We start from the raw sequence: 27,415 nt of genomic DNA on the forward strand, positions 1-27,415 counted from the left end.
AATCGGTTTACGATCTGGTATTTTCGAAACCCGACGAAAGTTTCCCTGAAGACTTCAAGAGTTCAGTACAAGGCAAACAATGCGCCTGCCTTGATACGTATGAAGTGACAAAAGCAAAGACTGCCGATCAACTTTCGTTGATCAAAATGATGGCAACGCCGAGTCCACCACTCCGCGTGGAACAACCCCCGGCTGAGGCAAATATTTACCTCAAAGTCCCAACATGCGACACGGAGACCTTTTATGAGGGCTATGAAGAATGGCCCGCTTTTCGTGACATGTTCACAGCGGTGTACATTAACCACCCAAGGCTCTCCCGTGCTCAGAAATTGTACCATCTCCGGTACAAAACGCAAGGTAAAGCCGGCTCCATCGTCATGCAATATGCGTTGAGCGATGATAATTTTGACCTTGCCTGGGAAGCTTTACGGTCACGATACGAAAACAAGCGGATCCTGGTTGACAACCAGATCAAATCCTTACTGACTCTTGCCACGATTCAATCCGAAAACAGTGAACAACTTCAGAAATTGCAAAATATAATCAACAACTGCCTATCCATCCTTCACTCCCAAGGAGTTACGACAGACAGTTGGGATCAGATTCTGGTGTACATTTGTTCATCAAAGCTCCCCGAAACAACCCTGTCACTTTGGGAACAATCTCTCTCTTCTCGAAGAGATCTACCCTCATGGTCACAAATGAACAACTTTCTCACCTCGAGATATGAAGTCGTTGAAAGAGTCAATAGGCTTCAACCAAGCAAACAAAAACCAGTCGCTCATCAAAATTCTGCGCAAAACAGGTCCTTCAACAGGACGCAAACCCTTGTGGCAGAATCTAAAAAGGAAACTTGCCAATGTTGCAACTCCCCGCACCTTATTAGATTTTGTCCACGATTTAAACGAATGTCTGTGCAAAACCGGACACACTTCGTAAAACAAGCTAAGCTGTGTACAAACTGCCTTAGCAGCACTCATATCATCAATGAGTGCACGAGCAAGTGGTCATGTTCGACATGTCATCAACGGCATCACACGCTGTTGCATGCGAGCCCACAAGCTCAACGTTCCACCCGGCGAACGAATGCACCAAACTTGCAGCACAAAACTGCTGATTCAACATCTCCCGTTGGACAAACGCAGAATAGCTCCGATTCTAGCGAGCTACCGTGTTGTTCAAAACACGCACCGGTTCAATCATTGCATGCAGCCAATGATAACCAAATTCTCCTTCCTACTGCTATGGTCGCAGTCGAACACGAAGGGGAATTATTTCAACTGAGAGCCCTTATTTATCAGGGCACGGAAAGAACTTTCATTTCCTCTAAAGTTCAAAAACGATTGAAACTTCCATTCGAACATTCAAAGTTCGAAATCTCTGGCATGGGTGGACAAGTCGTACAAAAGTCCTCCAAGCTTTGTCCTTTGACACTGGTTGCATCCAAGGCCATGAAAAGGATAAAGGCTCATGCCGTTGTGTTGCCGCAACTGACAAAAAATCTGCCAACATCCACCATTAGTCGCAAAATCTGGCAGCAGTTCAAACTCCTTGAGCTCGCTGATCCAAGCGTCAAACGAGACACTCAGTTCTCATCTGAGGAAATTTTGGGAAGAAATTCCACAACCTCCACAGATATCCCCCGAGGATCAAGCGTGTGAGCAGATATACGCAACAACCACGACATGTGCACCAAACGGTCGATACATTGTGCGACTTCCATTCAAGGAAGAGTTTCCTTAAAGACTCTCCCTTGGCAAATCCCGCCCGGCTGCTCTGCAGCAGTTTTTCAGCATGGAGAGATCGGGGGAGTTAGGTACAATGTACAACAACCTTGATCACATGGAATCTGCCGACCCATGCGAAATAACTTCGAATGGCAAGGTCTTCTCATTTTACTTGCCACATCATGCGGTAGTCAAACCAGATAAGGTCACCACCAAAGTTCGTGTGGTTTTTAACGCCTCAAAAAAATCTGGGTCAGGCAAATCCCTGAATGACGTTTTATACACTGGTCCAACTCTCCAACCAGATCCCATGCTACTAATTCTACAGTGGCGCATGCATAAGTATGTGTTCAATGGAGACATTGAAAAAATGTACCGTCAGATCCTTATACACGAGGACGACAAAGATTTTCAGCGGATCCTATTTCGCAAATCGGCCAACTCCAATGTTAGCGATTTCAATCTAAAAACGGTTACATTCGGCGTCAATTGTGCACCATATCTCGCTATTCGTACGTTACATCAACTATCCGATGACACGAAAGAGACATTGCCGATGGCTGCAACAATTCTCAAGACACAATTCTGTCGACGACATCCTATCCGGAAGTCATACCATCGATAACGCCACTGAAGCACTCGTTCAAGTGATAAACGCCCTAAAATCAGCTGGTTTTATACTAAAGAAACTAACGGCTAATCACCCGGCCATATTAGAACAGTTTCCGAAGGAGGATCTTCTAGACTCCAACTTCTTAAAATTGGAGAGCACTTCCAATACCAAAACTCTTGGCATTCGATGGAACGCGCTCACGGATAAATTTTCATACACCATTCTTCCGGAACACACCCAAAATGCGGTCACAAAGCTACAAATTCTATCTTCTGTTTATGGCAACATTTCGCAGAAAATCTGCCAGATATTTGCCACATCGAAATCCCTCGATGGGTTAATGTCGTTCCAGGGCAAGACACCCAAATCCTCTGGTTCTGTGATGCCTCGGAAATCGCTGCGCAGTATGCGATTTACATCCGCACACATGGGGGCAACCAAATAAAATCTTCCCTTTGGGTTGCGAAGGGCAAAGTTGCCCCCATAAAAACTGTAAGCTTACCCCGCTTAGAGCTATGTGGTGTAGTCCTACTCGCCAAACTGGCTTCAACTGTTCGAAAACAGCTCGACTTACAAGCATGCAACACCTTCTTATGGTCAGATTCTGAGATTGTACTAGCCTGGCTAGAGAAATCCCCATCGACCTGGAAGACTTATGTGGCCAACCGTACCTCTCAAATTCGAGGATATCTTCCTAGCGGCACCTGGCGCCACGTATCTAGCCAAGACAACCCTGCTGATCTTGGCACACGTGGCTGCAAGCCGCATGATTTGATAGGCTCTTCACTTTGGTGGCACGGACCACAATGGCTTTCTTGCCACATTTCGGCATGGCCAAAGCCGAGAAGCGCAAGGGCGAAGCATATCACGCACTCGAAGAAGTGCGTTTCTCCTCATACTCTCGAGCTCTCCGTGTGATTGCATACGTGTTCCGCTTTGCGAACAATGCCTGCAACAAATCCAAATCGGTGGCAACAACACATAATCCCCATCTGACGTACAAAGAGTTGCAACATGTGAAAACGAGGCTTGTGGCAATGGCACAATCTCGCCATTTCGGGGGAGAAAAGAGCGCCTTAAAAAACAATGTGCCAATCAGCAAAAAGAGTTCCCTTCTGGCTCATGACCCATTTCTGGATGGATACGGGCTCCTACGTATCGGTGGAAGATTGGAACGTTCTACGATGCAATACAACGAGAAGCATCCAGTAATCCTTCCTCCGGAATCAAGGCTCTGCCAGTTTATCTGGAGTTTTTACACCGCCTGCTTCTTCATGCAGAAATGTGGTTAATGCTCCAAATGGTGAGGTAAGAGTACTACGTACCAAAACTAAAGCCTCTTATAAAGAAATGCATTTTTCAATACAAATCGTGCACGCTTTTCAAACAGAAAACGTGCACGCAAATAATGGCAACCCTACCACCTGAGCGCTGCAATTTCTCACTCCCCTTTTCCACAACAGGAGTAGACTTTGCAGGTCCATTCCAAATAAAAGCATCGATTCTGAGGTCGACCACTATCATAAAAGGGTACGTGGCTGTATTCGTCTGTTTTTCCACCTCGAGCTATGCTCGGACCTTACCACCGAAGCCTTTCGCGCAGCATTCGCCCGATTCGTTGGCAAACGAGGTTATCCCTCAAAAATGATGAGCGATAATGGTAAAACGTTCATTGCCGCTCAGCGCGCACTCGAACGCGACTTCGTTAAATTTCTTAACGAATGCTCCGCGGACATTGTGCAGAAATATGCCCCCCAGGGAATATACTGTCAGTATATTCCACCCAGTGCCCCTCATATGGGCGGCTTGTGGGAATCCGCAGTAAAAAGTTTTAAAACCCACTTCAAAAAAACCGCTGCATCCAACAAGTTTACATTCGAAGAATTCACGACGCTGTTGGTATGTATTGAAGCAGTTCTCAATTCGAGGCCTCTAACCTCAATATCCCAGGACCCAGCTGACTTCACATCGCTCACTCCGGGTCACTTCCTGCGAGGTGCACCGCTATTAACCATTCCTGAGCCAAACGCGGAATACCTCTCCTGGATAAATCGATGGGAAAAACTTAAATCGCTTCATCACCAATTCAGTCGACGCTGGAAAGAGGATTATCTCAAGGACCTTCACAATCGCTATAAATGGCAAACGCCACAGCGAAATCCTCAACTAGGCGACCTCGTCGCAATTAAAGAAGATTCACTCCCACCCACCGAGTGGCGTCTGGGACGAATCGAGAACGTTCGCCTCGGACCTGACAACCATGTTCGGGTTGTTGAGGTTCGCACCCAAAATGGGCTTGTCATGCGCCCCTTAGTTAAACTGTGCTTTCTTCCAATGTAGCACTCTTCGAGCACAGCGCTCTAACTTATATACGTTTGCCCTGTATAATTAAATTTCCGTATCATCCGCTGTATCCAACTACTTCTCGTTTCTCTCTCTGTCTTGTACTTTCAGGTTGACACCATCGTGGCATCTCGACCAGCATGTCCACTGGCTCCCACGGCAGAGACCGACAACTGCCTTCAGTGTCGGCTCTGCCACCACTACCACGCGCTGCGGACCTGCCACGCGCTGCGGCCACCGCAGCGTGCAACAGTGGCCAGGGCCCAGGGTTGTTGTTACAATTGCCTAGCCCTCACACATACAACGGGCGAATGCGACTCCCGAGGGTCGTGAAAAATTTGCGGCCTGGCGCATCACACCCTCCTACACGAGGGGTCGAAAGGACAACGAGGGCAGCACAAAGCCCCAACATTAAAAAAAGGGGGAGTACCACGAAAACCGGCATCACTGAAGAAGAAGAGAGAGACGAAGTCCACCTGCGCCTGTAGGGCACAAAAGGCGCACCCAGCAACCAAACACGCGGCAACCCCCAAAACGGAGCGAACGGCCAAGCGCACGATCGCGCGCACTTCACAAGGCCTGCAAATGGCGCAATGTCAACGGCGCAACACCACTCGCGCCTTAGATACGACCATCCGCGCCCTGCAGGAACTGCAGAAGGTGCTCACTAGCACCTACCTGCAGGGCGGGCAGGATGTTTAAGCCGCCTACATCCCCAATTAGACGGCGGCGCGCGCCATCCTTACGCGAAGCCGTGCGCGGCGAATTGGAAGGTGCCAACACCCACGAAGGGCCATCGCCATCAACAAAACGGCAACCGACCAACAGTCTTGCACTATCAATCGGCAACCGCGGACGCGATCCTTTTGTATACATTTTTTATACATATATAGAGTTATTGGTATTTGAAGTTACCAATTTGTAAAAAGTGAATTGTGTCAAAGTTTGCATTTTTTTCAATAATAATATTAAAGGAAATTATAACGTTTTCGGAAAAAACTAAAAAATATAAACATCTTTTTATTTGTGCGTTTGAGTGAAGCGAAGAAAGACCAAAGTTGTACACGTTTAATTGTTGGCACACTTCCCACTTCTGACCTGTCAATGGATGGCTTGTACTTACTTCATTGGCACTCCGAGTTCAATAACGAAATATACACGTTTAGGGTTAATTAATACATTTAATTGAAGTCAAATGGTTGGAAATATAATATAAAAGTAATATCTTCTTTGAGTTTACATAAATTTAATATTTAATTCAGTAATTCTGCACGTTCGTATATCTTGCTTCTCCGGCGACTCGAATACAACTCACTTCGTGGACAAAATGGTAGTATCTGTTTGTAGGGTTGCCAAGTGACACACTGGATAGAACCCTCATGTGGAATGCTCATTTGAATGCTATCCTAAATAAAGCAACAAGAGCTTTCTTCGCCTGTACTCTACTCTACGTTAAAATATGGGGGATATCTCCAAAAATGATATACCGGGCATTTAATACTGTGGTAAGGCCAGTAGTCACCTATGTATCTCTAGTTTGGTGGCAGAACGCCACGCAAAGAATGGCAACAGCAAAACTAAGCAAACTGCATCAAATAGCTTGCACTGGCATAACGGGCGCGATGAGAACGTCCCTTGCTGATGCACTTAGTGCTTTAGTGGGAACACCTCCCTTCCCTATTCTGATAGAGAAAGAGGCAACACTAGGCGCACCAAGACTTCCAAATATTTCGGAGTTGAGCCATGAAACATGATAGGGCATATGAACGTAATAAGAAATTTCGTAGGAAATCCCACATTACAACTGCGTGACGTAATGTCCCCTAAGCTGAGAATCCCACGGAATTTTGCAGTGTCCATGTGGACAGGACCCACTGGGAAGCAGGGAATCCCTATAATGACCCCGACTCAGAGGTCTGGTTCACGGATGGATCGAAATTCGATGACGGAAGAACGGGAGCTGGCATCTATGGGCCGAACTTCAAGAAATCGATACCAATAGCATTCCACCATATTTAAGGCAGAAATTCATACAATAGAAGTCTGTGGTAGAGAATATCTACGGAGAAGCTCAACATCGAAGAGCATCTACATTATGTCGGACAGCCAAGCGGCCCTGCGTGCATTGCAATCCCACACAGTTACTTCTAAGCTAATGGATGACTGCACTGAAATCCGTAATGACCTGGGAGCCAAAAACAAGGTTTTGTTATGATGGGTTCCCGGACATCAGGGACGTGAATGAAGGTAATGAACATGCAGATTACCTAGCAAAGCAGGGTGCTATAGCAGCATTCTATTCTATATTATATTCTAAAGCACAGACGAGGGAAACTATAAGTAACTGGGAAACTAAATAATTCAGACGTAACTGGATTGACTTCCCAGGGCAAAGACAGGCCAAACTGTTTATGCTTCCGACAACGAAAGTATCAGCCAAACCCATTAATCTGAGCAAGGAGGACCTAAGAACTCTCACTGGGTACTATACGGGACACTGTTATCTACGATATCACCTAAGTAAGTTAAATCTATCCGATACTCAAATTTGTCGTTTCTGTGAGCTGGAGGATGAAACGCCGGTTCACATTCTCTGCGAATGTGTCGCCCTGGCTAGGCAGACACTCTCCCATCTAGGTGGTGTGACTCTTATTCCGTATGTGATATGGAGTAAAAAGCCTGAAGAGGTACTTAGATACATCAAAAGCCTTCACATACAAAATTAGGCTGAACGATCATGAACAAAATATCTGCACGAAGGTCACAGTTCTTCCAGGCTTGGTAGTAATAATAATAATACGACGAAAACGTGATTGCAATTAATAAAAAAAACCTTGAGGTTTCCTCAAGTAACAAAATTATTCGGAATTGAAAACACTCGTTTTATGTAGAAGATCTGATTGAAATATTCGAAAATACATATACAGATTTTGGTGAAAATTATGGTTTTTATCATTTTTGTTACAACCGTATCACATACCAGGTAAACGCACCGGACTTCAGCCCATTCGACGGTCTAGCGCATGGACGCTAGACTTTTTTCTGTCACGAAAAAAATAATATTAGTTATGTTTCTTTTAGAAAAAATATTGAAAACAAGTCAAAGTTGATGAAGGTCGGTATAAATATTCATTGAATATTTGTCGCATTATTTTTGTGGAAAGTACGGAAAAAATGCTATGTTCGTTTTTGGCAACATTAAATTGTTGATTTAAAAATCCATGAAAACACTCGTGCAGAAAAAGAGCTATACTTTGAGCCCTACTTTTGCACCTTTAATGTACTCCACAATTTCACCAAGTTTCATTGAAATCTGAGCGATGAACTTTTTGGGGTGGGAACACCCCTATTGGAAAGTAATAATTGGACTCAAAAAACATCTGTTGAAATGAAATTATAATTTTTGGATTTTTACAACCATTTTTTATTATAATTAGGTTTCTGATTTTAAGACTATACATACAATATTTTTTTATTCTTTACTCTAGTGAATCTGATTCTGGAACATATACTGTGAAAGCTACTTCTGGCATTGAAAATACATCATGCTCTGCTCAATTGGCGGTGGGACAAGGTAAGTAAAAACAACATTTTGTCATTGCTTAACCTGAACTTGTCACAGGGAATTTTAAGCAGAGTAATTATTTTTTATTAAATGAGAATATGAGTGCAAAATTCTGTTACGTGCGGTGTTTCTGCCAGGCTGTCGCATGTTTTCCCGATTGCCCCACTATCATGTTGCATATACCAGTCGTCGCGCAGGTATGCTTGCTTTTAGCACGAGCTAGCTCGCCGGACTGCGGGGTGTTTCCCTGAGACATGCCAACTACACCCTACAAGAAAAAAATACATATCTGATACACTCCATGTTCACTCTAGGGATACCATGCTGCCCTGGAAAACCCCCTCCTTGGCCAAAGATGACGATTGGCCATCCATTCATAACCCATCCTTCCTTGGTGGACAATGTTGTTGTTGCCGACCCCAAAATTAATACCGTGAACGCAGTCTTTTCTCTTGAGGATTGTTCTAGTGGAATCTGCCAAAACGCGTCCTTGAGATCAATCCCCGATATAAAATGTGTTTCTCGCAGCCATGCTAGTATCCCTTCCACATGTGAAATTGGGTACGCGTCTTTCTTGGTGCGTTCATTAAGCTTCCTCATATCTACGCACAAACGCTTTTTCCCGAGCTTTTCCACTAGAACAATCGGCGAACTCCAGGCACTGTTACTCTCTTTAATGACATTGAGTTCCAACATAATCTCGATTTCTTTGTATGCGTACTTTTGTTTGACTGGCCAAGTGGTTTGATCGGTATTGTTTCATCTGATACTTCGATCGTGTGCTCAATGAAATGCGTTCTCCCGAGTCCCAATTCAGCGAATGATGGGAAAGGCTTTTTGATGCGCCCAAATTCTCGGCATTGGTCGACTGACGAATCAAGTTGCCCTGGGTATCCAGTTCTGAGATCACCATCGGTGCCACTCGGAAGGCGTCCCAGAAGTCGATACCCAGATACAGTTCTTGTTTGAGGCTTGGGGCCAAATAGAGCGTAATGGCCTTGGTTTTGCTCCTCCACGTTATGGTCACGTTAATCTTGCCCACGACTGCTTGCGCTTTTCCATCCGCTGTTTTCAACCGCTCATTTAACTTGTGCATCTTATTTCCCAGTTTTTCCTCCCAAACTCCCGCCACTAACCCCAGACAACTTATCGACGCCCGCTATCCAGCAAACCTTGCATACGGATCCCCTCGATGTCAACTTGCGTATACGGCCGAGTATCAACAGAGTCGCGAATAACAAATTCCTCTATTGACCGCGTTTCACTTCGCCGCTCCCGTGCACGCCTGCGTAACTCCGCAATCTTCCACCGCTTCCTACTTGGACCTCGTTCCGTATTCGCCATGCTTTGCTCAATATTCTTGGCTTACGTGTCCTTTGCGCCTCCAAAAATTCTTTTCCGCGCCGCGTCTTATATGGCTTGCCGCTCACGTAACGTTAGGTGTGCTATCTGTCTGCGCACTGGCTCCGCTTTTGTCTCTTTGTCAAAAGTTGGTTTGCCTGATTGCCAAAATGTCGATCGTCTTGGTTTATTAGACCTGGTAGGTCAAAATTGGTGGTACTTCTCCGGGGTCTGTTGACTTTGGCAGGGCTCCCCGGTTCTCCCGCCACCCTCTAAGCTTTTCGGTTGGCATTCTGCGCATAGTTGCCTACTGGACCTTCACGTATCGCGCCCCGTCTCCCATGGATTCCCTTCGCGCCGGCCTAACGCTCGCTAGCCGGGGAAAAGCCTCTAATGCTTCCAGCGGATCCTAACTTTGATCGCCCTCCAGTTCATCCACCACCTTCCTACGCTGAGGCTTGACTTCGAATTCAGCTAGGTGTTTTTACGCTCTGTGACACTCCTTTCGCAGCTCTTCCAGTGACGTAATTTGGCAGCCAAATATTAAATTTTTCATTCGGGGTCTTGGACTTCTGCGCCTGAGGTTCACTAGACTCAAATCCAGAAGCCGCGACCTCATGCTAAGCTCTAGACCTCGGACGTCTTCGTAGTACTCCTCGAACTTTTCATTATATCCTTGCTTACGTTCGTTCATAGCTTGGCGAATCTCTTCGTCGCAGTCCTACCGGCGGAAGTGCTCTACCTTCGCCGCTCGAAACGCTTGAAAATTTACCACGCAGTCGTCTGGGTGCTCCTCGGTATACAACCAATACCACTCCTGCGCTTGACCCTCGAGCAGTAAGTGGAAGTTGGCATACAAATATTGCTAGGATATACTGTGCTTCCTCCGCAGGGTGTCAACATGGAATAAGAAGCGCTCAATGGGAATCGGTTTGGATACACCGTCGAACTTTATGTGCCAGTCGCGTATCGCTTTTGTCGCGCCTCTTTCATACCGTGCGCCGCCCGAATCCCCTGTTGCTCTTTTGCTGCTACCGCCAATTTGTGCTTCGCGCTTCCTCTGCGCTCGCTGATTGGCCTCCTCCCACCAGGCTTCGCTTCCAGCAACCAGTCACCGCGCGGCATTCCTGAGCGCTCGTGCGTGTCTGCGACTTCCAACACCGAAAGACTTCCCGCGAGGCTGTTCGTTTCCTTTTTCAGCGTACGCTCTCCATAGCGACTCTGGCTGTCGTCACTGTCGTCGGCGTGTTGCTCCGCGTTCTGCTGGCTAACGTGATCTTCTCATGGTGCCATATCGGAATCGTTATCTACGCCGTCCGCGGTCTTCTTTCCGCTTCTAAGTGCCCGCCTTTTGGGTGGATCAGACATCTACCGCGTTATACAGATTCCCGAATCAAAAAAAAAAAAATGTTTGCTACAACTGGTTTCCGAGGCTGCGCGCAAGCGTCTAGCTATCGAGCGCTGTGATGGAAATTGCTGCTTAAGTTTAAGTTCACGTGACGCCGAAGACCGTATATTGATCCAGCTGAGACTGTAACCGTCGATGTTCGAAGATCCTTGAACTTCAAATCGCCGAGCGTCAGCAGCCGCTTCTATTAACGCGCGGATCTAGCGCGTTCTAAGGTGTCGCTATACCCCGTCAGCTACGTAAGCGCTGGATGAAATCGGTGAACTGGTGTTCTGTTCCTAGCTGTCTATCCTCGGATAGTCGAGGGATAATACCGACGATGAGCACCTGAATGCTAATCAAACCGACTCGCAGACGGGCAAGTCAAAAAGTGTATTATAAAAGGATAAAAAAAAAAATTACGTTATTTGATTACGTTCGCCAAACTTCACTTCGGAGTGATAAAAAAAAATCCCCAATGGTGCTCAGGCTAGCGCGACGTCAAATTAGATAATCTCAAAAAATCCAAAATCTCAAAATAATTCCTTACTTCCGAGAAGTTAGGCCTTTCTTGAAAATATAGGAAAAAAATTTAAATAGACGTGGTTTATAGAAGTGGTTAAATAAAACACCAAAATAAAATTAGATAAAAGAAACGGAACTGATTAAATCAAGAAAATAATAATATAAGGATAAAAAATTAACATCGTGACTCATCTATTAGATGCAGAGTCTGTCTACCCGAATGTCGTCCGTCGATCCCTAAAAGTGACTCTGTCAACCCCTTTCCCCGGCTGCTGCTACAATCAAATGGCTCCTGAATGATCAACTGAGATACCTAATCAGCTCACCCCAAACCCAATTAAAATCCCTCCCAAACAATTTCGTCTACTTCTCCTCGATTGGCAAAACTGCCCGGAATGGAACTCCTGGTGTGTGATATTTATCCTCTGCCACTATTGTCCAGTACCTACAACGCCCAAGACAAGCTGCCAGATAACAGAACACAATTCCTTATATCCCCCCAACATCGGCAGTATTTACCGGCTATAACCGAGCCAGATCAAGATCCCGATGCGTCGCATTATAAAAAAAAGATCCTAAATTGAAACAATTCACCCAAAAACATTCGTGAAACCCTGGGGCGAAAACCGTTCAAACCCCAAAGGCAAACCTGCATACCACCAGAATGTGTGCGACAAAAAAACCTCTACTCAAGGGTTACAAGGCTGTGGGCCCCACGTTGGGCGCCATTTCTGGTACTTGCGGTGTTCTGCAAGGTTAGCGCATGTTTTCCCGATTACTCCACCATCATGTTGCATGCCCCAGTAGTCGCGCAAGTATGCTTGCTTTTAGCACGAGCTAGCTCCCTAGACTGCGGGGTGGTTCTTGCGACACTGAAAATGCAAACCACACCCTACAAGAAAAAAATACATACCTGATACTCTCCATATTCACTCTAGGGATACCACGCTGCTCTGGAAAACCCCCATCCTTGGCCAAAGATGACGATTGGCCATCCATTCATAACCAACCTTCCTTTTTCGACAATGGATAATGTTGTTGTTGCCGACCCCAAACTAATACCAGTTTCCGCCCCCACATCGATTCTGCAACAGATGTCGCAGCGCTGTGTAAAACAATTGGCAAGAAACGGGATAGATGTAGAAATAATGAAGACAAACAAACAACCGCGGTGATAGCTTAATGGTTATAGAATCGGCGCCTAAACGTTGCCGATGAAGGAATTTAGCAGTTCCCGAAATGGACCTATACAACGAGCTTTGGCAGTTGTATACATTTTTTCTTTCTTCTATTCTAATTTAAAATGTTTTCAATTAAGAACAAATGTATCATAACAATAATAATGATAAAATGATTACTGTTAGGCCTTGAGCTCGATTCGACCCCGCGATCTTATAAGGTATACAGATTCAAAAGTTCAAATTACAGGAAAAGAAGTAGAAAAACAAGAACAATTTCAAACCGAAATGTTATGCCTATGGAAAGAACAAGAAAATAAGAAAAAGAAGCTGCAGTTAAAGGAAAAACAAATTGCAGCTAAAATGCAGTATAAAAAAGTGAAAGTAAAAATGTTCGAATTAGATTTACAGAAATTTAAATGTGAAATCGCTTTGCTGGTACAGAAAACTAATAACAAATGATTTTTAGCACATGTGATAAAAGAAATACTATGTTTATGTTTGAACTGATTTCTTTTTTAGTCATGCTAACTAAACATGTGTGAATGAATTATGTTATATTATTTAGAAGATTTTTTTTTAATATGCAAACAATAAAAATTAAACTTACTTTGCTGATTAAAAAATATAATATTTTATTTGTTTTCTAATTCTTTACGCTTCTCGGTTACCCCTATCCGGTGCAAAAGGTTTCATCACCTTTTCTCGTGTTGGAGTTTGTACATACATACATTGCAATCTTCGCAATCAGTATTTGGCTATATCTTGGCTTGTTGTCGTCTGATAATATCCTCTATCGGCCTATAGCGGACGAAGCAGTCCAAGTCAATATATTTGAAGTGGATTTAGCACCAATGCTTCTCTCAGCAATGATCCTAACTTTGCTATGTATGTATGTATATCAATGAAGATGCATTTGCCTTCGTCACTTTCATTTTGACCTAATCAGCACAGGGTCATTAGAAATAAACGTTAGCTCGTATTTCCGTTGTTCCGTCCCGAGTCGTGTGCAGTCCCACTATACAAGGGCGTAGCCAGGATTTGATTTTTGAACAATCAGGGGGAGTAATCCAATTTAATGTTTTTTTACGAGGAGGAAGCATCGAAAGCCTCAAAGTTAGTGTGGGACTTTAACCGCACTAAACCTCTTACTGTCTGAGTACCATATACCCCCGGTACCACCGTCAAGTATTCCGCCGGGAGGTAGGTTGAGCACTAAGCTCTATGTCTGTCGGGGTCAGGTTGCGCAATTCCATCCAATTTAATGTAAAGAAACAAGAAGCAATGAATTATACAACTGTAAACGGCGTGGATCTTGTGCAAATCGTTCTAAAACTCTGAGTACCATATCCTTTCCTTTATCCTTGACCATTTTCCTATGTACACTCATCATGCATAATCCTAAAAAAACGAATCATATTCATCATTACAATCCGAGAATAACTTTTCGATTTTCATCACTTTTCTTAGCATTCAAACGATTTTCGACCATCGTTGAGCGAAGCCAAATCTTTACTCTTCTCAACGTGTTAAAGGCCCGTTCTATGGAACTTGTCGTACAAGGTAATGCGATAGCAACATACAAAGCAAGCTTCGTCGTCTACAAAACATTTCCGTTTCTTGAACGAAATCACACAGGTCTAACTTATGAAGACCTTCAGCTTTTAAGTTTTTGTCCTTCCAATGAAAATACCACAATTCGGCCTCCGCAGCAAAACTTGTAAGACCGTAAAACTGAATAAAACTTTCTGTTGCTTTCTTGAAGTCTTGGAAATCATTTCCAACATGTTACCTGGATGCAAGTGAAACAATGTATACGTTGGCAAGTTCTGTTCAGGAAATCTTTGCTCCAGTGAGGCGACAAATCAATTCAGCAATCGACTTTGAATGTGTTAAAAGTTCATAAATTCCAGAACCCGCATTCATTCGATGATCTTTTGCTAATTGAATAATCCGTTGCATTTGGTTTCTGCACGAAAGAAGATCCAACTGTTTTGATTTTAAAATATTAACCACTGGTTCAAGATAAGACGAGTATTTCGAAATCAAAGAAAGACATATGATTGATTGAGTGACAGCTGAGTGCAGCTGAAAGGCAGTTGTTTTTTTTGAAGTGTTTCCTTCGATGCAAAGTTCTTTTAATCCATTTGCGATGCTGACAAAGTGCTGTAGGAAGATCGATATACTCCTGTATTTCTCTAATCATCGTGTTTCGCAAAAAGCAGGAATATGTGCTACAAATTTCCTTCTGGCAAGGGAACCACGATAAAAATTGATGACGTCCTTGATTGTTGCAATAGTGTTACGAATTTCCGGGACTTCATTTAAATCATTTACTACTAATTCAATTTGTGACTTGCGCAATGAAAGTATAAAGCTTGAGGATATATCTCCCTCAAAATAGCTTGCACACCATTTTCTTTTCCTGACATTGTTGAGCAACCGTCATACCCTTGACCTTTATGTTTCATAGGATCAAGTCCTGTTATCTACCGCGGTGGCAATTGTTTTGGCATCCATAGCTTCTAGTTGAAAAAAACCTACAAATTCTTCTCGAATTACTTACTTTTCTTCATCGTAGAGTCTGATACCAATTGATAATTTTTCATTTCCTGCTATGTCACGGCTTTCGTCCCCCATAAGACTGAATGCTGTGGCTTTTTTACATCGTTTATAATGTCATCTTGAATAACCTATCCTCAAAAAGTGATGATTTCATTCTGGATTTGGGGCGAGGTGTAAGTAGCATTTTTTCCCTTCTTCAAAATGCTGCTTAAGATACTGATCACCCGCTTTGATTTGGAGGCCGAGTACGTCATAAAATACACCTTAAAGCATAAAATAGTTTTCGAAGTTTGCTCCAAATCATGAGATATGAGGATAGAAGTAAAAGTTTTGAAACGATAAGCAGTAACAAGGCAAATTAAATAAGGTAGAATTAACAACTGGAAAATTTTAGTTGTGCATGAATTGTTACTTCAAAAAATTGCAGACAATCACATTAACCCTTTGTGGCCTAAGCATATATTTTGGATCCTACACATGATTCAACTACTGCAGGTTTGCTCACTCCAAGCACAAGAAATCAAAAATCAGTACGCAGTACGCAGCATGGAAAAGGGGGAGAAATTATCTTTCTCAGCAGAAATTATAATAGAAAAGACTTAAGGTAGTATGTAGTAGTAGTAGTGCTAGCAAATTCGTAAATGCGAATAGGTTTTCAGAAAATTGTAGATTTCAAACTAAATATTTCGTCACTTTGGCAACCAGGTTTCGCAAAAAAATATAACCAGCTCGGTCGGAAATATGCGAAAACTTCCTTAACGTGAGCCCCTTGTAGTTGCTTTTCATCCGAACTAGATGCTTTAAAGCAGAGCCGGCCAAAAGTTGCACATTGTGCAATTTGAGTTCGTATTTTCACACAGCCACTAACGATGTGCGATCACGATCGTTTGCTTTCGCTGGTCACTCACTAAAATCAACAGTGAATGCATAAGGAAAAGTCCATGCTACTTTTTGGGCACATAATAAAAACAATATGCTGCAATGTTAAAGTGACTTTTAATACGTTTTAGTTATTATTATTAAGTTCTTTTGAACATACATATTAATATTGACAATTTAAATATTAATAATTTATAATAATTAATTAATAATTAATAAATATTGACAATTTAATATAAGTAACCTTTTATACGTTCTACTTAGTTTTATTAATTTTTATACATTTTTTTTTATTGAATAACTTTATGTTTTGAAAATATGTATTTCTATCTTTACATTTACTTTGTTTTATAGTTTATTCTTGATGAAAAAGTGATTTTTTAAGTAAATTTTGCATTGAAGAAACTGGCTAGCTCGACCTCCGCGTTCTTAGTTATATGAATATAAGTAAGTATTGTTAGGATTAGCTTGAAATCAAATAACCAAGGTCCTTTTTAATTTCGAACTTCACAGTCCACATTTTCTTTTAGCACACTGTGGGGAGTTGTCACTCAATTTTTACACACAATTATGCAATTTTTTAGTATTTGTGTGGCCGGCTCTGCTTTAAAGAATTGAACAACTGATATTCTGAGTAACTCCGTATACAGCACAACTTATGAATGTCTTCCCACACTGATTTATTTCATGCGCGTTGTTGTTTGTTTTTTTTTTTTTTTTTTCAAAAAAAAGTATACAAATTGAAAATTTTGTGCGTTTACAAAAAAAAAAATTAATTTTTCGGAAGTCAACGTGTTAAATATTTTTTGCATTTGAAACAACAATTCATACAGAGAAGGGAGAACTGGCCAGTTTACAATTACTTTGTTTAATATACTTTTAGCAGTAATATTCAGATTTGTCTTATTTACAACACTTCTACTCTATCACAACTAAAAATGAAAAGTGATATTTAGCTGAAGTGATACAGTTACACAACCTTATATAAATCTGCAATTTACGAATCCTCACTGGATGAGTTTTGATCTCCATAATACAAATGCATTGCAAAGTGCGCATTACTGAACAGGATAATCAAAATGCGCTTAGTTCAGAACAACCAAGTCTCAAATGATACTTGTATTTTTATTTGTTTGCGAGAAGCGTGCTTATGTATATTGTCACAATCAAAATTTTAGATAAGATTTTAAAACTGGTGCTAGTCTAAAAATAAATACTTCTACCTTATATATAAAATTCGAAATGTGAAGGTATTATCATCATTTTTTTCCTCTCAGTCGCCACAGAATATAACAGTTTCTATAATAGACGATATGAATTTTCTATTCTCCTCCACTATTTTTTCGTGCCCAATTTTGTAATGACAGGTTGATTGGTGTTATTTCCAAAAAGTTCTTTGCTTCTCTGACTGCTCCCAGGTGCCATTGATTTGTAGAGTGCTTTTTGTAATATTCATGCATGTTTTTATAACGTTGCAAAGGTTTTTTTATCAATGATCCTAGAACACCTTGAACATTTTTCGGCGGAAAAAACACAATATAAACACAATGCTCCCTTCAGTTTTTTTGAATACTGAAGCCAAGGAGAATACATTTTCAGTCATTCAAATTAAAATTTTCGGCCTAAGTCTTCGTCGTCGTCATTAAAGTTAAAACTTTCTGACGGTACCCAACATCTCTTTAGAAATTCCATCTTGTGATGATCGTCCAACACAAAAGCTTAAATCGTGTGAGTGATATTCTTCCAAACTTGTTTCATTTAAACATGATGATGCTGAAGTGAAAGAACTTTTTTAACACGATCGGAGGAATTTGTAGGTAAGGAATACGCAGGTAATATTCTAGGACAGTGGCCGAGTGCTAAAAAAATAGCTACAAATCCGAAAGTGGTCCAAAAACGCGCCTTGCACAGCATTTCTGCGCAGAACACTTTTACCCACAAATTTTTTTGTGTGTACAATAAAAACACAACAACCACATGAAAACTTCAAATTGGGTTTGCAAATATCTCGAGAATTATCAGAGATATCGGGTTTATGGTTTCGGATTCGAGATACTGGGGTCAAAACGCGTTTTTGGGTACCACTTTCTGATTTTTAGCTATTTTTTTAGCACTCGGCCACTGTCCTAGAACATTACCTGCGTATACATGCTAATAAATATTGTGATTTGTAAAACCACAAAGAATTGATATCATTCATTCAAACCTTTTGATCATGTAGTCTTCTCTTGCAGACTCAAACAGGAAGCAGCAACTTCTTCAACCCGAGCCGTGGCGGGTTCCACAATCTTTCGTTTTGGTGCTGTGAAGACACAAGTATACAATTTGGGTTGAAGCAAGAACAAAACTTTTTGAGGAAGATAAGCTTCAAATTCGAATCCCTTCAATTTGAATAGTTTTGTGATTATGTGTGGAAATGCATTGTATACTTTGACTCTTTCAGCCTCGCTTTTACTTGAAACATTTTAATTGATAAAACTTATTTTCGTAATATTATAGAACAAGGATCAACTTCAAAAACATTTCCAAACTTCAAAAACATTTCCAACAAATCTGGAAAGTTGTCGAAAGACCCGGTTTGACTTAAGTATTATTAATCCGAAGGCGGGAGTCCAAAATTTTGCTTTGTTAAAAGATACTCACCAAAAAAAAAAAAACACAAAATGACCCGGATATATATATTTGTATGCACTAGTGCACATATGTATTATGATGGATGTCAAACCCGGCTAAGTGGCAGGTCCCTGACAAAGTTCAGCAACATTTTGTAGTATCACCGTAATATATATGTTTGTACGCGCTAGTGCATATATATATTATGGTGGACGTCAAACCCGGCTAAGTGCCAGGTCCCTGACAAAGTTCCATCCCATTTTGACCAATTTTGAACCCGACCCCTTTAGAATTGGCTGAAAGTTTTTCTTCTTTTTCTAACTTACGAAAGACGTTTTTCAGAAGTTTTTCAAATTTTTTCATCCACCTCAAAAAAAGTTATGAATTTTTAAAAAAAACACCGTTTTTGTTTTCAAAATGCCATAACTTTTTCAAAAATTGACCGCTTGGGATCTTTTTTGTTTTTAAATGTACTTTTCGGAAAAAATTCAAAAAAAATTTTTAAGTTTTTTTTTGTAATTTTTCAGTTTTTCGAGATTTTTCGAATTTCGCCCTTTTTTTCTCATAAAAAACTTCAATCAATTCTGCAATCATCCCCAATAATCCCGGAGTAGGCCGAGAATTTTTTTTTTATTTAATTGAAAAAAAAAACTTTAAAATTTTTTTTGTATTTTTTCCGAAAAGTACATTAAAAACATATTTAAAAAAAAAATGATCCCAAACGGTCAATTTTTGAAAAAGTTGTAGCATTTTGAAAAAAAAACACCGCTTTTTTCAAAATATTTACAACTTATTTTGAGTTGGAAAAAAAAGGCGAAATTCGAAAAATCTCGAAAAACTGAAAACTTACAAAAAAAAAACTTAAAAAATTTTTTTGAATTTTTTCCGAAAAGTACATTTAAAAACAAATTTAAAAAACGATCAATTTTTGAAAAAGTTATAGCATTTTGAAAACAAAAACGGTGTCCAACTCAAAATAAGTTATGAATTTAAAAAAAAAAACGGTGTTTTTTTCAAAATGCTATAAATTTTTTAAAAATTGACCGTTTGGGATCTTTTTTTTTAAATTTGTTTTTAAATGTACTTTTCGGAAAAAATACAAAAAAATAAAAATTTTTTTTTTCAATTAAATAAAAAAAAAATTATCGGCCCACTCCGGGATTAGTGGGGTTGATTGCAGAATTGATTGAAGTTTTTTATGAGAAAAAAAAAATGGCGAAATTCGAAAAACTGAAAAATTACAAACAAAAAAACTATCTTCTGATTATTTTAAAATTAAAAAAAAAACTATAAAAATTTTTTTGTATTTTTTCCGAAAAGTACATTTAAAAACAAATTTAAACAAAAAAAAAACCCAAACGGTCAATTTTTGAAAAAGTTAAAGCATTTTGAAGACAAAAACGGTGTTTTTTTTTTAAAATTATAACTTTTTTTTGAGTTTGAATGAAAAAATTTTAAAAACTTCTGAAAAACGTCTTTCGTAAGCTAGAAAAAGAAGAAAAACTTTCAGCCAATTCTAAATGGGTCGGGTTCAAAATTGGTCGAAATGGGATGGAATACCCCATATATTTGTACGCATTTGTGCATATATGTATTCTGGGGGATGTATTTTCTGGCGCCCGCTGGTAATTTACATTTTTCTGGACTTTCGGCCTTGCGCCATTGCGATTTTATGAAATAGAATAGATTTATTAATTAATACAACATCTCGAAACAAACAATAACAATCACAAAAGTGTGTAAAATGTTTTTCAAAAGCGGGCGGCATAAAACTCACCATTCAAAATTTCAGCTAACTCTGCCCGAATAACGTCTTGGCGCCTCTTTTTGGAATTACCAAGGTTAATTGCAGAATGCAATTTTATAGAAATGTGACTAAATTTAATTAAATGGTAGCCAATGTGGTTAAAAGTGCTAAGGTTATCAGTAGTAAACATCTTACCATTAAAAAATTTGCGTATGCCTATCTTTGTAATTTATTATTAAACAATTCAACTTTTTTGTTTTTTTTTTTTTTGAATTTTAAATCAATGGCAGAGAAACTAAGTCTCCATAAACCAAATGAATTCCAAGAATGTTGTATTCAATTCCAAGTAATTGTAGGTAAACGAATCCAAGTATAAATGTATTCCAAGAATGTTGTATTGAAATCCAAGTAATTGTAATAATCACACACTTTCCACTTCAAGAATATAATTTAATTGTAATAACGACTTGATAAAAACTATGACTACTTGAGTTGGACTTGAAATATTACAGGGTGATCAATTGCATTCAACTTCACCAAAATTTGGTACTCCAACTAAAAAGTTGAACCGATAAAAACATCTGTAAACTTTTGGCATTTTTTTACTTTTTTCGGTAAATTTTTATCGGATTTAGGGGGGAGAGAGGGGGGGGGTTTCAAGCGCAAAAAATAAAAAATTCATCCCACTAAAATTAAAATTGGCAAAAAAAAATAAAAGTAATTGTATAAATTAAAAAAAAGTATAAGACTTCATGAATTTAGGGGTAGGCACTTGCTCCCCCCTGCCTACGCCCTTGCCACTATATTGCTATGGATTTGATAATTCAATTAACAAATGGACCAAAGAGGACTCGCGTACAAAATTACTTATATGTATACGTATACACTCAGAGAAAAAATCGTTCCAAAACGAAGGAAACAAGTTCAAATTTAAGAACATTCGTTGACAAAAGTCTGTTAAGTGCGTTTTTTCTTAACTCGTAACCGATGGGCTTGTTTTAAGAACCGTTTCTCCAAGCACACCGTTCGTATTTTATGGCCAGTTTGGTATTGATGTGTCAACCTTCTGTGCTCGTTTCAAGCACTACTTGGGCTTGATTTAAGATTTTGCGTTGTTACCCTTCGAGAACAATTTGTGGTCGATTTAACATTTTTCGTTGTCAATTCAAGAACGGTTTGTGCTTGATCTTTAAGAGAAGTTGGAAGGTACCATTTTATTTATTTATTTTTTTATTAATAAATAATTTTTTTTGCATTAATAACAAAAAGCTATATTAAAATCCAAAAAGATTTGAAAAAACGCATTATATGCATTTTTTCATATATTTCTCTTATCAAGAAATTTGTCTTATTTGATGATGCAATCTCAATATATATTTAAAACATTTTATAACAAGTTTGGGAATTACCTGTGCATATGTGAATGGAGCTGAACGAAAAATAAGAGTTAAAAAAATAGAATATAAAAAATTTGTTTTACAAAACGTCAGACCTTGCCGGTGTTCGAACTCGCGCCACACGATCGCAACCGCAGCATCATAGCCACTTGGCCACTACAACTGTTTGATAACTTGCGCCAAATGTTGTATTCAAAATTGTAGTAGACACGAATAATACCGTTTCTTTTTTCTTGAACTTAATTTAAGTACATTGTTCTCATTAATAGAACATTTGTTCATATTTTAGGAACAAGGTTATTGTTTTGAGAAGAGCAAAAAAGTAAGAACACGAAAAGCTTGAATTGCGTCCGGTGGTGCTGGATTTTAGAACGCCGTTTTTCTCTGAGTGTACGTATATACATATTTACTTAGTACACGTAGATACATATTTACTTAGAATCTTTTCTATGGTGTCCTTATCTGCTTAATTATGTATGCTAATTACTACAGGTTTAAATAAGTAAGGAAAAAAACCCCGGCCGAAAAGCTCCAATAAAAATATTATTAAATAAGTACCGTCGACGGCGCCAACGACGACAAACAATTCAAACAATAATGATTGAACTTTCATTATTCATTGCAATACTCAACCTCCAGGAAAATAATATTTTTAATAAAACCACTCTTCGCTGGGCTTAAGGTCTTTTTCGAAAATTATCAATTGGTTACAATGATGTTCTTCCGTAGATGACAACCTGTCGGGAAAGACGTTCGACATGGTGCTTCTGCCTCATTGGTTCGATCCACCAGTTTGCATTGGCAACAGCCACCTGCCAATATATCCAGTGTTGCTGCCAGCCTCAAAATCGGAGGAATGTGTGTACTTCGCTTGCCTTCCCTCAATTTAATTTCATTCAAAATGTATATAAACACCTCATTGATCAGCCGTTATTTTGTTGGAAGATGAATCATGAATGAATGAAATGGATAAATATTGCCCCTTACTTTCTGGAATGTTTACTAATCTTACTATGATTGCGGTAACTCCATAGGATTTGACGTATTTTGTATTATTAATTAAGTAGCCAGTTTTCTGCAATTAAATCATCCGAAACCACAAAAACGCGAATTTTAAGTTTTTTACATGTATTTAACTACCGAGACATTCTCTCGTTAATATATATGGGGTATTCCATCCCATTTCGACCAATTTTGAACCCGACCCCTTTAGAATTGGCTGAAAGTTTTTCTTCTTTTTCTAGCTTATTGAAGACGTTTTTCAGAATTTTTAAAAATTTTTTCATCCAACTCAAAAAAAGTTATGAATTTAAAAAAAAAACCGTTTTTGTTTTCAAAATGCTATAAATTTTTCAAAAATTGACCGTTTGGGATCTTTTTTTTTAAATTTGTTTTTAAATGTACTTTTCGGAAAAAATACAAAAAAGTTTTAAAGTTTTTTTTTTGTAATTTTTCGAATTTCGCCATTTTTTTCTCACAAAAAACTTCAATCAATTCTGCAATCATCCCCACTAATCCCGGAGTGGGCCGATAATTTTTTTTTATTTTTTTATTTAATTGAAAAAAAAATTTTCAAATTTTTTCCGAAAAGTACATTTAAAATCAAATTAAAAAAAAAGATCCAAAACGGTCAATTTTTGAAAAAGTTATAGCATTTTGAAAACAAAAACGGTGTTTTTTAAGAATTGATAACTTTTTTTGAGTTGGATGAAAAAATTTGAAAAAATTCTGAAAAACGTCTTTCGTAAGCTAGAAAAAGAAGAAAAACTTTCAGACAATTCTAAAGGGGCCGGGTTCAAAATTGGTCGAAATGGGATGGAATACCCCATAAGTATGTATATATATATTTTTATACCTTTCATGAACATGAAATGGTATATTAACTTTGGTCCGATGTTAGTAACGTTGAGAAATATAGAAAATAGACTCACCATTAAGTATACCGAATTGATCAGGGCGACGAATGGAGTTGATATAGCCATGCCCGTCTGTCCGTCCGTCTGTCTGTTTGAACGCAAACTAGTTCCTCAAATTTTGAGATATCTCATTGAAATTTAGCACAAGGATGTATTTTTATATTATATTAGACATTTGTCGGATCAGGTAGGATCGAACCACTATAACATATATCTCCCATGCCACCGATCGTTTTTTTTTTTTTTCAGTTAAATAAATAAAAAAAAATGCTGTCTTTAGCTTTAACATTAATGTACTTTTTTTTAGAATATGATATGAAAAAGGTTACATTAAAAACTCAAGCGCATGCGTCGGTTTTTCTTTGCCATTTCATCTAAAACTTCATCAACGGTAACAATTTGATTACGGTGGATGCTTAGTGATGCACAGCCATTCAATCGATTTTCACTCATCGTGTTTCTCAAATAGTTTTTAATCAGCCTAAGAGTTGAAAAAGATCTCTCATTCGTTGCCATTGTTACTGGAAGCGTACACAAGATTTTCGACAACATGTGAGCATTAGGAAAAGCCAGAGAATCGTATTTCTGTAATATTAATCATAGATAAATTGATAAAAACAAAAAAAAAAAAACCGAAGTACCTCCTTCAGGAATAAGTAGAATTCATGCTTTTTGAGCCTATGCATGAGAATTAACGTATACGTATATAAAATTCATAAGAAAGAAACTGATCGAATAGAAAAAAAATTTATTTAAAAAAGTCATATCTACACGTAAAAACACTAATGTGTTTTTTACATTTTAAAATTTGAAAAAAACATTAGTTTTTCATTTATCAAATTATTTGAATTTTGAATTTTTGAAATGTGTTTTTGATATGAAAAAAAATTTAGGTATTACATTATAATAATGTGTTTTCCACATAGGAAATGTGTACTTCGAAAAAATGCTGTAAATTTAACATTATTTAAATGTGGAAAATAAAATCAAAGCAGTATCATTCAGTTCGGCAAACAAACAGAACCGTAAGCAATGTTTATATGCATGTTTATATGTAGCTTGTCGCCGTGACGTAAGACGGCCCATACATGACACAAAAGCCATGCGCAAATATAAAACGACGGAATTTGTGCAAATGAAAATTTTGACATACACTGCTCAAAAACACTGCGCAATATTCATTTTTAATGTAGCGCAACAAATGAAACATGAGTTTTAATTGTATAAAAAAGTCACTAATTGAATAAAAAAACACTATTTATTTTCCACAGTGCTGGTAATTCACAGTATAAGTCGAAAAATTCGCACCAGAAGCGTTTATTTTCCATTGTATTTATAATTTTTATATTTAGTTGCAAGACAAGCTGAACTCATTGCAGCACTGCAAAATATTCATTTTTCAACTAGCGCAACAAATGAAACGTGTTCTAATTGTATAAAAAATTATTATGTATTATTGAATTTGTGTGAATTCCTATTACAAGCTAGGGATGGTCCTTACGCCTTCGATATTAACATTTTTAAGCAATATTATCAGAAACCACAGGTAAACTGTGTAACATTCACCACACACGATGAAAAAAGCATGTGCAATATTTGCAGACATGCGTAAATATCAAAATCGTTTTGATTTTAGCGCAGTTCTCAGCGCAAATAGCGCAACCAGTACACACACGGGGTAAATCCTTGTGCAAATTGATAATTGGCCATGTAATTGGCGTATAAAGCAGAAGAATCATGCAAATATTCAGACGCATGGAGTTTTCATATTTGCCTTTTCATTCCGGTGGATGTAATCGCGGTTGAGGCAAACGAGCAAACGCCTGAATTGATTATATTCACGCATGCAATAAGTTGGTTGATTTAAAATCAATGTCGATTATGTTCGTTTAAGCAAGTTGGATCATTGAACACGATCATGTTGCCGAATGTAATCGAACGTTGTTGTGTCCGATTTTTGCTGTTCTCTGATATGTATGTAGATGGTCGTTAGGCAAATTTACAAGGAAATTTCTTTAGTAAAAGTTAACATGTACATTTGTATATTTAATAAATTGCAGAATTATTATGAAACAGAATATGATTAAAATATAAGTGTTCACTTCGTACATATATATGCTTGCATATTAAAAATATAATATCACGAACAAAGTAAATACGTAGCAGAATTATAAAGAAATTTATTAACATAGACATAAAAACATCAAATATTTGAATTGTAACGACCTAAAAAATCAAATGATCCTGAGGAAATGGGGTTTAAACCCCTCCCCCCGTCGCTACGCCCCTGTATCCCATACAACCGATCGTTCAGATAGAAAGGTTTTCGGCAATTTCTCCCTTAATTTCCAATATAAAAACGTTAAACTTGGCGATATTTTTTCTAATATATCATAGAAGATTTCATGAAAAATCATTTCCATCGGAGCTATATATAATATATATCCCATACAACCGATCGTTCAGATAGAAAAATTTTTAGCCATTTCTCCCTTAATTTCCAATATAAAAACGTTAAACTTGGTGATATTTATTCTAATATATCATAGAAGATTTCCTAAAAAATCGCTTTGATCGGAGCTATATGTATATAGTATATGGGGAAATCCGCCAAACTTTGGTTTTTTTTGAGAAAAAAAATTTTTTGAAACATGGTATCACGCAAATATCTTTTTGTTAGGAACATTGAGGGGTAAATTGGAGCTATAGTACATCGCCGTTATTCGTCTTACATACTGCCATAATGAGGTCGCACTGTTAAATATACATTTATTTCAACACTTCTGTACCGAATATATCGAAATTTTAACGAAATATGGAGATATATGCAGCTGTTAGCTATGTAAAATTTGTTTGATACAAGAGACCCGGTTTTGTAGATATCGGTAAAAATATAAAACCGATTAACCGCCAAATATTTTTACTGCAAACTTTGCAACACCTTTATTTGAACAACTTTCTACCGATTCTTTTGAAACTTTAAAAACATATAGATATGTGAACGAAGTATATTTAGGTAAAAAATTTTTAATACCCGAGATCCGGTTTGGAGATATTGATAAAAATATAAACCCGGAAAGCCTCAATTTGGTTTTACTAATTTAAACACTTCTTAACCGATTGTGTTGAAATTTTATCAGGATGTACATCTCTATGTGGGTTATATTTAGGTTTTGTTGATACCCTATACCCGGTTTCAGAGATATCGGCAAAAATATGAAACCGGGTAACCGTCAAATATTTCATACCACGTAAATTTTTTTCAGGAGCATATTTTTTTGTGGGTACAGCTACAATTTTAGTTTTATCACTTCATACCTGTTTGTTAATTTTTTCTCTACACCACAGTGGTATACCATCAATTGCCTCATCTTGGAATATTCACGCAAGGAAAGTTATTGATGTTTGTACATTGGTCAAATATACGAAATTTCCGACAAAAATTGGCAATCGTCAAAAAGTGTAGAAAAAATGTTTTAATTTTTTTTTAAACCAGGTTTTATTTAAAAGTAAATGAAAAGAAACACAAATTTGGTACAAAAATTTAACAAAAAAAATTTATTTTTCTACACTTTTTGACGATTGCCAATTTTTGTCTGAAATTTCGTATATTTGCCCA

General features: G+C 38.5%; 1 protein-coding gene across 11 annotated transcripts in view; it reads left to right on the top strand.

Moving 5' to 3' along the window:
• The window catches only part of Obsc (Obscurin), a 2,548,720-nt gene that overhangs the window by 876,245 nt on the left and 1,645,060 nt on the right, over positions 1–27,415 (top strand). For all 11 annotated transcript variants that reach the window (XM_067772951.1, XM_067772955.1, XM_067772952.1 and 8 more), the window contains one exon: positions 8,172–8,257. In XM_067772951.1, the coding sequence (XP_067629052.1) occupies positions 8,172–8,257 (86 nt within the window). The remainder of the gene's footprint in view (positions 1–8,171; positions 8,258–27,415) is intronic.

This window comes from Eurosta solidaginis, chromosome 3, assembly GCF_040869045.1.
Source record: "Eurosta solidaginis isolate ZX-2024a chromosome 3, ASM4086904v1, whole genome shotgun sequence".
Classification (NCBI taxonomy): Eukaryota; Metazoa; Arthropoda; class Insecta; order Diptera; family Tephritidae; genus Eurosta; species Eurosta solidaginis.